Genomic DNA, 13,391 nt, shown 5'->3' on the forward strand with positions numbered 1-13,391 from the left:
TACCAGGAGCGTCAAATTCTCCCCAAAGAATTATCTGCTTATCACATCAACAATTTATTAATTAATTTTGTAAGGAAAAGGGAGACAGATGGTAAAAATGTGTCAAGCTGTTGGGAAAACAGTAAAAACTGAATATCAGGCATTAGATCAGAATTCATTATTGACAGATGAGTAAATGCCCATCAGCAGGTGTAAGTTTTTATTGATTGCTTTAAGCACTAGCTTATCAAAGTAGTGGAAAAGGAAAAAATTATATTAAAGTGCTGTCAGAAAATGGAAAATGAGCAGATAAATACCTACCTTTTTTTCTGCTAAAAGCACGGTTCATGTTGAACACCGTTATGCCTAAGCTTCAAGTCTCTTTGAACTTCTTTAGTCACCTACAGAAAAAAGATGATCACAGACTTAAAAACTGACAATGTAACAGTGCTGTACAAAGAAGATTTTTTTCTTTTAGAAAATTAACATAGTAGTAGTACTGATAAGTTGCATATTGATTATACACCTTCGTACTGGATCTAATTACCTGAGTAACTAGCCTGAGTTAGTACCTGACACCCTGATACTGTATATTTTTATGAAAATCTTTATTAAAATGTTTGAGAGCAGTATCTACCTGTAGGTGTATCTTGCGATTCTGTTTCATCAATGATACTATAAAATAGAGTATAAGGCAAAATTTTAACCAATGTAGAAGAATAAAATCATTACATTGCAAGTATGGAACGAGTGTACTTTGGGTACACTAAGCAGTGTGGTCCTGTAATGGTGACTTGTCATCGAAACTTAATTTAAATGAACTATTGAAGAGCTTTATGAGTTCCTTTACAATTTTAATTAGTATGAATTAATTTGACATATAAAAAAAGACTTTAAACTGCATAATCTTGATAAGAGGTTACAATATAGTAATTACTGATATTTTCATGAATTAATAAAAATGTGCAATGTAAAATACAATCAAATAAAATTAATTTCAAAACTAGCAGACTTCACTGTTTTTCCCTATAATAATGTTAACACTTTTTTGATTAACATAAAGGTCTTTATTTAATAGTTTATAATATTAAAAGAACAAAGCTGTTTTTGAGACCTGTAAAGTTTTCATTTTACCTTGCATAATTTCCAAATCCATAATTATCCAACAAAATAACTTTTATTAAATTATCTTTATCCTGTCATATTGCTTGGAAAACAAAAATGTCTATTCTCACAGGTTTCCAGTGTTCATAAAAATACTACCTGTTCCTTCTATAGATGCAAAAACTGTTACCATCAGTACTCGTCATTCAACAAAAAACTTTCTAATATAACAATATTCTGAAAATGGAAATGACCCCAATTAATAGTTACTCAAATCTATAGTACAAAAACCTCCATACACAGACAAAATGCAGATTTTATTTGAAAATATAACAATACTTAATTTCAAAAGCCATTTTAAAAATAAGGCTAAATAATCACAGTCATATTAATTAACAGCTGCTTTAGGAATTATATAAGCATTCAAAAGTGATTATCAAATAACCAAAAATAAGTTACACAGATGTTGTGCTTTACCATCCATTTCATTTTAATATTTATCTATTAACTATGGCCATCCTTTTTTAAAATGTAACTTTACCACAAATGCCTGTGGTGCAATACGCACCTAGATACAAGAGATGTTCAAGTTCAGTTAAGAGACGGGACAAAAAACATTTTAAAATTTTTAAATGTGAATGACAAAAGTGTAAAGATTACTTTTAAAATTTAAGTGATATTAAAGTGATTTTGTCATAATATTATCCCTTAAAAAGGCTTGCAAAGATAACAGAGCATTTAACTTCAGTATTTATTAAGAAATGCACGTTTCTTAGAAAACATGTCTGCTTGTTTTTCTTATCCAGTAAGTTATCAGAATGGTCTGTGCTGCAGTTCTCAAATGCACAATCTTCTTGATGCTGGCTGAAATGGGTTATAGTTGGTGATATGACAGGGCTTTTCAGGAGCAAACATAATACCAAGTAAATCAGCTCTCTGAGAAAACAACTTAAAATGGAATACCCCTCTAAACACTTCCCCTAATAGTTAACAGGAGGGTAACCCAGTTTCCAGAACATGTGCAGTATAGGTTTCACAGACCATTGCTTCTTATACTTATCACAGAATACAATTTAGCATACACTTGTTTGCTATCTATTTGCTCATATAATGTTAGTAATTAGTTGCTTATTTCAAAATAGGGAATTACATTTCCTCTGCTCAACCCAAGATTTTGACACCCTGTAAAGTGTGTGCTCCTGTACCTCAAGAGCAGGAATCCAATCTTCTAAAATACGTGTTGTGCTGGTCTATTTGGCAAAATGACAGATTTATCCTAAGTGAGGAACATCTACAGTATATTACATAATAGGTTTTGTTAACCAGCTAAAGCAAGGGTTCAAGGACCACACTCATGAGCTAAATTAAACATTAAATATTCTTCAAAATCTTTTCTGTTCCTAAGCATTCTTATATTTAACTTTTTCTAAATCAATCAACAATGCCTAATATCTCCATCCACCAAGATGTTTTGCAACATGAAGTTTATATGGTGAAAATTCATTTAGAGGTGTGGTTTAGTGAACATTTTTATCAAAGTTTGATTTTTGTTTTATACCAGATTTCTCCCTTAGGTAGCTGTTCCAGAATATTCAATATGTATTCCATTTGAAAGGTAGAGAGGATATACTTGATGATTCATTTTAAACTGGCAACTTTTACTCCCCAAAGCACACTTAATATTGTTTTTCTCAATTTGGAATTACCAAATTGGAATAGCCAAATGTGTGTGTTTCATGTCTCAGCGTTCAGCTACAATGCCTGTGACCACACACAGGGGAGAACTGTAGGCAGACTCCTCAGACCAGCCCAACTTTCAGACACTTGCTTGTTAAACACCATAGGCAACACAGCCCCATACTGGAGGTTAGGTACTGATTTGTGGAGAGTTGGGCCCCACACTGCAAGCTCCCAGAAGTTTACAGAAGTCTTTGTGACAGTAAGAGCCAAGAGCGCTCTGCTCGGTAATGGGCATCACCACTTCAAGTACCAATAAACACCACATGTGAAGTTCTCCAGAGACTCACTTTTATCTTACAGTATAGACATATAACTGGAAAAATACAAAGAGAAAATATCTTCCAGTTATTTAGACATTTTCTGAAGAATTTATTATATTGTTTAATTTTAACAAGCTGTCTTTCTTGGAAAGAAAAGATGTTCATTACCCTAGCAGACCAGTTCATTGAGAAAGGTTACAGAAGCACAAATGAAACATTATCAAATATACTGTACTGTAGTTTAGTGTTCTTATCAATCTTCAGCCTAGAGAAATTCTTAGAAAATCGAATTATAACAATACATTTAGAGCATTTACCATCACTAGCATAATGGGAAAGGCACAAACAATATTTCAGTGAGAAGTTGGTGACATAAATAAAAGAACATTTTTAATTAAAAAAAGCATTTTCTAAACAACAACTCGAAAGCATTGTGGTACTTTTGGTGTGAAAGAAAACTCTGACAGCATGACTTAAAAAAATGTGATGTTTGGACATTTTTTGAATTATGCGGTTCTGCCATTGGGCAATAAGGCACAACTCCATTAGGGCATCACTAGTAGAAAAGTTACAGAAAACGTGTTTAAAAGGAAAATATTTAAATAGCATTCTGTCCCACGGTCCAACAGGTTACATGAAGTGTACTTTCAAAAGTAATTTATTTCAATTGCATGCTCTAAGTATGATAGTCTTTAATTGTTTCTAATGATTCCATACATATTAGCATAGCATGCAAATTACACAATATAAACATATTTTGCAATTGTAGGTGTACAATTGCTGTGTACAAATGTGTACAAAGTTATGTTGTGCACAAATCCTGACTGTGCAGTACCATGGTTCCACAAACCTTCACATACAGTACAGTATAACTCACTCCACACTCTTACTATAAAAGATTCAGGTTTTTTTTGCTTTGTTAAACAAAATAAAAATAAAAACTAGCTCACTTGAGCCCTCCCTAAACATTCAACCTACTGTCTAATGCTCTGGGACACTGAAACATGTTTACCATATTCAAATCTTTCTAATCCAAGGTTGCTAACTTCCATCCCTGTGGTTTACCTGACCCCTCAAGCTTTCTGGTCTAATGATCCCAAGTATAAAAAATAAAACCCTGCCATTTACAACAAACTCCACTTTGAATTCTGCATACCAAAAGTATTGAAACACTCCACACCAGCTGAAACTTTTTTCATATTTATACAGCACCAGTCAGGACTTGATTTGTATGGCCTCTAGTGGCAGACACTATGGTATTACATGCCTCTGACCCATTCACTCTGCCACAATGTTTAAAACATACAGATATATGAGCCAGAACTGCTAAATGGTGCTGCACTGCACACAATCCTCTCAAAGTATGACAAGATTAAAAAACGTAATATCATTACACATAATAATAATTACAGCTTTAGGTGAATAGGAAGTGTCTCTCAGAGTTTAAAGTTTGTGACACCAGGCAGAGGAAACACTTCAAGCTTCAAAGCAGAGAGGATGTTTGTTGAGATGTGAGGGGTTCCCTGGTCAAAAATAATTGTAAAGCTTACCTTGGTATACCAAGGTAATTAAGTTTTGAGTTATTGATTGTCAATGAGCAGTACAGAAACAAATCATATAAGATCACATTAAGAGGACAAAGAAAGAACAAGAATAAGCAGGGAAGCAAAAGACAGACTGGAAAGAAAAGGAGGTCAGACCACATGAGAGGAGTGGGAACTGGAAGCTTGCGCCAGGTGGGAGCCCCTTGGTCACGATCATCCAAATAAAACCTGATTGGAATTAAGTATTTGAACCTAGATAGAGAGAGCCTGCTATAATGTTTTTAGGGAACTTGAGTTTCCTGGGCAAAAGATACAGTGCCTATAGAAAATCTACACCACCTTGGACTTTTTTACATTTTATTGTGTTACAGCATGGAACCATAATTTATTTAACTGAGAATTTTTGCCACTCATCATTACAAAGTAGGCTATAATGTCAAAGTGAAAACAAAATCTTGTAATTTTGCTAAATTAAAAATAAAAAAAGAAAATAATTAAATTAATAAGTATTCAACCCCCTAGAGTTACTCTATTACTGTTCATACTAAAGCTGTGCCTGAGAACAAAGAATTCACGTGCCTTTAATTATACCAACTTCTCGGATGTATTCTAGAGAAATCACTTAGAGGTTGGGGATTTATGATTATTTTATTGACTATACCACACAGTCAATTCCTTGTTTTCATCATTTTTGTAAACCCCCCATTTGTAACAGTAACTTATGTAATATGCATAATAGTTTTGACGAAACCTATCACAAAAGTTAGAATTTTTGTACCAATTTATCCACTGATGTTTCTTAATTAGTTGTATTTAGCTGATACTGGATTTGAATGGTGTGGAGAAATGGTTATGACTACAGTTATACTCTCGACCAAAGTGCTGCATTCAGATTTCTCCAGTTAAATGCCCAGCTGTATAAATGGATACAATTGTTAGTAGCTTTGGACAATACCATCATTTATAAAAGGAGTCAAAATAATAATAATTGAGGAAAGCAAGACATGCATGTTGTGAGTTGGTCAGGGTATCTTTATCTTACCAAGTGACTACAATCCTTGGAACCTGTCAGGTTCTCGTAAGTCTTTAGTACAGTCCAAGATAAATTACTCCATCTTTCGGTTCTAACACTTCAGTAAGGAACTGTGAAACCTGCACTGTGTTAAATTATGAATGATTTACAGGTCTTTTCTTTTTCCTTAGGTTGTGGCAGTAAACCCAAGTGTTAACAGCTGTACATTTCATATTGGAATAACTGCTGGATGACCATGTTTATTGAAAGAAAATGGGCATTTATATTGTTTGTATATTTATATTGCAGTTGGCCGAAAATCACTGGATGCTACAGGGGCTTATAAAATATGTATCATGTATAGCATCACTTTTAATTAAAATGGAAACAAGAAAACAATGTTGTCTGAGCCTAAACTGGAGCCGTGTCAGTGGGCAGGACCTAAACAAAACCATGTTTTAACTAATCACGGTCTAAAATGCAATGCAAGCATTAAGACGCTGTCCGTATTCACAATAAATGTGGTAGTATATATATATATGTACTCTGTAAATGTGGTCTACAGGACCACAAAAAGATATCCCCAGATAAAAAAAATACAGAAGACAAAAGAGGAGCCACCAAAGGTAAAACACCAGCATCTTGAGGAGATTAAGATCGACATAGCAGTGTACAGTATATGCAAAAAAGCATATGACAGTGTACAAGGCAGGATTTGCGAGTATCAAATGTTTTAAAGTCTGATATTGGTCTGTTCACTTTAGGATTTAGAATAGAGAGTATTATATTCATTTGATGTAGTACAATTTCTGGGCTGCACTAGCTAAGGTCAGAACCTGCTACTAATCTATTCAATAACTGCAAAAATATCTACCATCTATTTTTTTTTGTACGTACAATAGCTCACATTACTGAAAAGGGTATTTTTAGAATTTATATTTGCCTTTTTTAAAATTGGAAGCTGTCCTCTTGACTAATGTTTACTTCATCTTTACTAAACACATTTTCCTTTTCTGTAACAGCATATTACAGTACAATTATTAACTTCAATAAAACATTTAAAAGGTATTTTAAACAAGGGCCTTAGTAGCATTCTATGTACAACATTAATAAAATAACATTGTTATTTTCCAGAAATACCTATCCTTTCATTATTTTTTTATATTTCCATATCAGTTTAATTATTTCAAGACTTTAAACGGTTCTTTGAAGTTACAGTAGGTCTACAGCCCACTGGGGTTAGATATAGCTAAACTAATTAATGAATAAAGAATCACAATGCATACGGAATTTCCTTGCAAAGGTTCCCTTAGAATGACCTTAGCTCAGTTAAGGAATGCGTGTACATCTCACAAAAATGAATTTTACCATCTCCTATATCTTTTATAAAGTACAGCATGCATTATTGTACCAATTCTAAAGTACAAAAAGGAGTTCAAGGATGACCAAGTTACCCTGATTTCAATTAAATCCATATGTTATGATCACACTTCACTTAAAATAAGATTTCCTGGAAACAGTGTATTATTAGCTCATATTATTAAAAAAATGGGAAAGGGGGAAGAAGGTGTTGTTAACTTCTCCATGCACAAAGAGGCCCACAGCTGATGTATTTTGAGAAAAAATATTCTTGCTTTTCATTTAAATACTAAGAAATGTGAAAAAATCATTTGGAAAGCATTTTCCTGCTGGGTGTGGTGCAAAGTAAGGCACAAGGAAATATTTTTGAAATAAAAACAGTTGAAAAAGAGAAGTGAAAACATGTGGTAGGCGAGAACCAGCCATGAAAGAATGTCTGCACACTCTGGTGTGAAAATGGCCTCAGAAAGCAGTATTTGGTAACATTTTCCAAAAGGTTTTGAGTCTCACAAGTAGTTACCAGAAGCAAGTTAGTGCTTTATTTTTCTAAAAAATATTTATTTTTATACCCTTTCTTTCAAAGTCAAACCCATAATAAGCAAACTTTCCTAATGAATACTAACCTTCAGAACTATTAGCAGCTGGGACCATTCATTATTTTCTAAAATAACAGAAGAAAAAAAAACCTAAACGGTGTCATGGAGTCAAAGCCTCAGATCAAGTTAATCCAGCAATCTAATGATGTTTGCCATACATACAGTGCCAAGAAAAAAGTTTGTGAACCCCAAATTTAAAAATGTAATTTCCATAGTTTTATTATGATCACCTTGGTAAATCAAAACCAGAATTTATGTAAATATCAAACAGACTTTACAGTAACCAATTCCATGTCTCTTGAAACAAATTGATATATTAAACAAACAATTAGGGTATAGAGGAAGTTAAAAAGTAGTGAACCCCTAGTTTTATATTTTGTCAATTAAGGGAATAATTAGAATCAGTTATTTAAATAATAAGATTGGTCCTGGGGATTGAAATGCCCCAACCTATATAAAAATCAGAAACGTTGTCATTTTCGTCTTTACCATACAGTTGAGTGGAAACAAGTCACGCCACATCTAAGGAAATCTCTGTGCATCTAAAAAAATCAGTTATTAATGCTCTTCAGTCTGGAAAGAGTTACAAAGCCATTTCTAAGGATTTGGAGTTCAACCAATCCACTGACAGACAGACAGATAGTCTGTACAAATGAAGAAAGTTTAAGACCACAATTATTCTATCCAGGAGTAGACCACCGATTCACTAACCTACCAAGAACAAGAACAAACAGGAAAAATCATCAAGGAAGTTACAAATAAACCTAGAGTAACTTTAAAGGAACTGCAGAACACCCTCACCTTGGCTAATGACTTGGCTACGAGAAAAATACTGAACAAGAATGGCATTCATGGAAAGATGGCAAGGAGCAAACCACTGCTGTCCAAAAAGAACACTGCCTGAGGTTCGCCAAAGAGTATGTAGATGGCTTCTGGAACAATGCTCAAAGATAGAACTCTTAGTCATGTTTGTTAAAAACCAAACACTGCTTTTAGGAACCTCACCAGCAACTGTCAAGCATGGTGGTGGGAGTGTGATTGTTTTGGGCTGCTTTGCTGCCTCAGGACCTGGATGTCTTGCCATAATTGACAATGAATTCTGCATGTGGATATTGAATGTTTTATTTATAAAGCATCTTTCCAAACTCATTGAAGCTGTACACAGTGAACGAAGAAAAACACAAAAAAATACAGTTGTACAATTCAGTGAATAGTGAATAAAGAAAAAGATAAAAAAGTACAATAAGATGTAAAAGAAGAAGAAAAATAGAAACAAGAGCATACAGGTTTATACATATGAACGGCAATCAAACATAGATCTTGGTAAAAAGGAAAGTGATAAGTTTGGATTTGTGAGAGTCAAAGAAATTCTCTCTTAAAGTCTGAAGAAAGTCATTCCATAACACTGCAGCAGCAACAGAAAAGGCATGGTCAATGTTTGAGTATAATTTGGCCAAGAGGTAGCACAGAGACGAAGCAAAGGGACGAAGGCTGAGACTGATAATTGTAGATGTATAGCATCAATCTTTGATTGAAAGAACTGCAATAACTTACGACAGAGGCCAGGGATGGAAGAGAGAGCAGGGTTGTCGGGGGGTTTAGTACAGTATGCATAAGAGAGAAGAGCAGTTTATGATTGCCTAGTCCTGAGCTAATTGTATCCAAGATGCAGGGGGATCTGGAAGAAGCTAGAGCCGCTCTGTAGACTTGTAGGTGTTTGATATAAGCTTGAGTGTGAACCACTAGGCCAGATTGTTTGCTTAAGCGTTCCAGGTGCTGTCCAGCTAGTTTCAGATTGCAAAATGCAGGTGTATACCATGGAGAGGAGTGTGCGAAGGAGTTTTAAGTAGGGCAAGTTTATCCAAAGTACTACTCAATGCAGTGTTTAGATTATTGACTATAGTGATGGGGACATTATACTGTAAAAAGGTGCTGTCCTTCAGAGGAGCCAAAAAGCCAAGGTCTTGACTCTCTGTGGTCAATAAAAATCCCAGGGTGTCTCTCAAAGAGTAGAGGTGTTATGCTGGCATGCTGGCCTCCAAGTTTCCCATTGGACTCCCAATAATCCCCATCAATAAAACTGGCTTCATCAGTCTGTTCTCCTCCCCACTGATAGCTGTGGTGATGGGTGATGGAGGGGAGTCCCCATTACCTGTAAAGAGCTTTGAGGGGAGTGTCCAAAAAAAGTGCTATATACTGTAAATGAAAGGAATAATTATTCATAGTAATAGTTGAGATAGTTAAGATAAAAAGACAGGGTAGAATTTAGGAGAAGGGTAAACAAGTAGAATCAACAATGGAGTGGGGCCACAGAGTTTAAGCGCAAGGTATTCAAAGGAGGTGACAGAGTAAACAGACTCCTTGATAACTATATCCAGCCTATAAACAAACCGCTGCCTCGACCAATAGAGAGTAGCTTCCCTACTGTACATAAGTAAAACCTGGAGGGACAATTTGATTTAATAAAGTAAACTAATTTTACTGCTGCCAGGTCTCAGTTATGCACAGAATGTCAACATATCTATCAATGATGAAATCATGTGCGGTAGAGATTCAGCCTTCTGATTTAGATAGCAGGTGTCAATAAGTGCAAATTGATTTACCAGAAAAAAAAATGATTCCTCTGACAATGCAGCAGCCACAGGTATGGGTAGCAACACACTGGCATTTATTTCATGATGTAGGAAAAGCTTTCTATTTCTGTGGTTATGCCAATCTAACCAGATGCTTGCAATACAGCCAGGAGCCACAGACTGTATATATTGCTCTCCCCTCCCAGACACCTCTGTGCAGGTACCATGGACTTACAACACAGCCCAGATCCTTGAATGAATGGAGAGATGAAGGAAAGCTGTAGGTGTGGGCAAATTGCAAGAGCTCAGAGAAGGAGTACTTTAATACAGCCATGGTAAATGTGCAAGCATTATTTCAAAGTTGCTGAAGCAGGTTAGGAGGAAGAATCCATCGTAGCGCTAGAACATGGCAACAAGGAAAATCTTTGGCATCTTGCAGAAAGTTAGAATTGAACAGATAAAGCAGCCGGAATCCAAAGAAGTAAATGAAACAAAATATTAAATAAAAAGAGATACAGTAAGTGTACAGTATATTTATATTTAAAAAAATAATTAAACAGCAAAAATATACCGGAAGAAAAGCCACAGCCAAGACACATTCAGAGTACTCTCAGATCGGAGGAGGTTGTAGACTCAATACTAATGCTTCCACCCACAAGTAAATATCTTCACTAAACACTACCCTGAAGACAGAAGAATGTAACAATTGTTTAAACTGTAGAATAGAATTTTAAAATTTTGTTTTTAAAGATGTTTGTTTGTTAGTGCTGTGGCATTATGATTCTATGATTCTGACATTTACAAAATGGAAGATAAACAGACATGTATTCTTATTTACATAATCTCTTCTAACTTTCAAACATACATGGAATGCCAAATGTCCAATAATACCTCATAAATAGAATATTATCCATCCATTAATTTTCAAACCACTTCATCCAACTGAGGTTCATCGAGGGGAATGAACAAGCAACCTTCCACCAACTGTCTTGTGCTTGCATTCCTTTTCCTTTAGACTGGACCCCGTTAAATAGGGTAAGTCAAGTCTGGATACCGCAGTGTCAAGCAATTCTTTTTTCCCCAGACTGGACCTCTCTAAATAGGGACAGTCCAGCCTAGACGCTGTTGTGCAAAGTGGCAAATTTTTCTTTTTGCTTTTGTAAGCAGACGGGGTGTCGACTTTTACCGGTATTCACCCCAACTCCTCCCACTCCAGTATTGCTACACTACATATATAACTTATTTTTCGCACACCTAAGAACCGTAGTTTTATTCTTACAAAATATACTAAATAAATATTTTGTCTCTCAAAGTAACTATTATTTTAATAATAATAATAATGCCTTAGCACAAATGTGACATGGGTGGCACAATTTTGAAATATGTTCATAGATTCAAAACAGCAGTGACATATTTATTACCCTGAATTTCAAGCAGAGAAAATAAAGCACATGTAGCAAATTCTTCAATCTCCTGTGTGGGCTTCTTTTGCTCATGTGAGAACCGCTTAGATGATATAGATATAATTTGGTTTACTCCTAAACATTGAACTAAACCAATGAACAGCTACACCAAGAATTAAGCAACTTGCACCAAACAAATAAATACACATCAGACATAATTAAAGACACATCTCTCTGCTTTGCCTTAACAGAAATGTGGCAGTAGACCAGGAAATTGTATCCATGCAGTGGGCCCTTTAATAGGCTCTTAATCACAGTTATTGAAAGAGATTTAAGCATTATTATAATGAAGATAAAAGTACCTGCTTAAATCAATTACCGAATCACTAAAAAAGTTCTTCCTTAAGTTGTTCAGATTTCATATTTCTTTAAAGGGTTCTTCAAAACAGTTCTATTAACAGAATTAATTCACTCTTCAATTTCTTTCAGGTTTGCATACTGTTATGTGATTTAAATTGTGAATTATCTCTGCCACAGTAAATTGCATTTTCTATTCATATGGCACTAACCTGTGCTATAAGAGTGGAAAATTGAAAATCCAAAATGGTCTTATTACTGAAGTGAATGGAAATGCACCTTGATGTATCTCATCCTGATATTTGGAAATGTACACTGTACAGTATGTGAAAGTGTTTCTTCTACGCAATCAAAAAAGAAAATTGTTTAGTGACACTGTTAGAATGATCTATTTTCCAAAGGGACTACAATTATGAAGTCCTGGCCCAGAGGATAAGCACAGATATAGTCAGAATGAAATGAAAATTGAATATAAGTTGAGATAAACATTAAACAAAAACATTAAACAAATAGAGGGCAAAGAAGAGCCAAAACAGGCCAGTAGAGTTGAAAATTGGAATAAAGACATGTGGCCATCCACCTTGATAAATTCTACTGTTGCCATTTCTCACTTATTTTTACCTTAGATCTTTAACTGAAAGAAAACAGAAAGGCTACCAAACTGATACTCAGATTAACTGAAAAGATCATTTTCTAACTTAATGGTTATAGAAGAAGATCCAATTATTTTATATAAGGACACAGAAAATTAAAAGACCAATAATCAAAGTACTTACTAACTGAGCTAGCAAATTATTTGTGAATTTGATAAATTTTCCTTATTTTCAGTTCTAACATTAATATTACAGAACATGGATGCATTCTACAATTTTACCTTCCCGTTGTAATCTATAATACAATAATTTTGCTTTACTTTCATTTCCAAGCAATTACATTTACATTTTTCTCATATAAAGTGTCAATTATTTTTCACTACATTCCCTAGATATCAAGCAAAGGAAGAGTAATTTCAAGAATAGTATGTCCACCTCTTTAAACAATGATACCATTGTGTCATTATCTTATTTAAACAAAGTCCAAATCTTACCTTGGGAAACGGCATTTAATTCATTGATGAGAACCCCTGAAGTCCTGCTAGGCAGGTGTCTCCAATACTGGTCTTGGAGAGCCCTTGTCACTTGTTTCAGAAGATTGAGAACCACTAAATAAGTTAATGTTAAATAAAGCAAGTATTCTAATCTGTGCAATAAGAGATTCAGTTAAAGAGAACTCTAGTCTGTAAGGCGTTCAGACTAGAGATTTGGGGACCAAATGATCTCTTAATTAATGTAACATTGGTGATTTACTCACCTATAAAATACGATAGGCTCTTTGGGACTAGGATAGGTGACTAAAGTGCTAAGGTATACAGTTACAGAACAAGCTTTCCTGTAGTTGTACACAGGTCAGGAAGGCCACAAATTG

The 13,391-nt window shown here is 34.7% G+C and overlaps 1 protein-coding gene across 8 annotated transcripts in view; it reads right to left on the reverse strand.

The window, feature by feature from the left end:
* The window catches only part of gulp1a (GULP PTB domain containing engulfment adaptor 1a), a 199,755-nt gene that overhangs the window by 59,289 nt on the left and 127,075 nt on the right, over window positions 1-13,391 (reverse strand). For all 8 annotated transcript variants that reach the window (XM_015358846.2, XM_015358852.2, XM_006636473.3 and 5 more), the window contains one exon: window positions 301-380. In XM_015358846.2, the coding sequence (XP_015214332.1) occupies window positions 301-328 (28 nt within the window). In that variant the 5' untranslated portion in view covers window positions 329-380. The remainder of the gene's footprint in view (window positions 1-300; window positions 381-13,391) is intronic.

Source organism: Lepisosteus oculatus, chromosome 12 (assembly GCF_040954835.1).
Source record: "Lepisosteus oculatus isolate fLepOcu1 chromosome 12, fLepOcu1.hap2, whole genome shotgun sequence".
Classification (NCBI taxonomy): domain Eukaryota; kingdom Metazoa; phylum Chordata; class Actinopteri; order Semionotiformes; family Lepisosteidae; genus Lepisosteus; species Lepisosteus oculatus.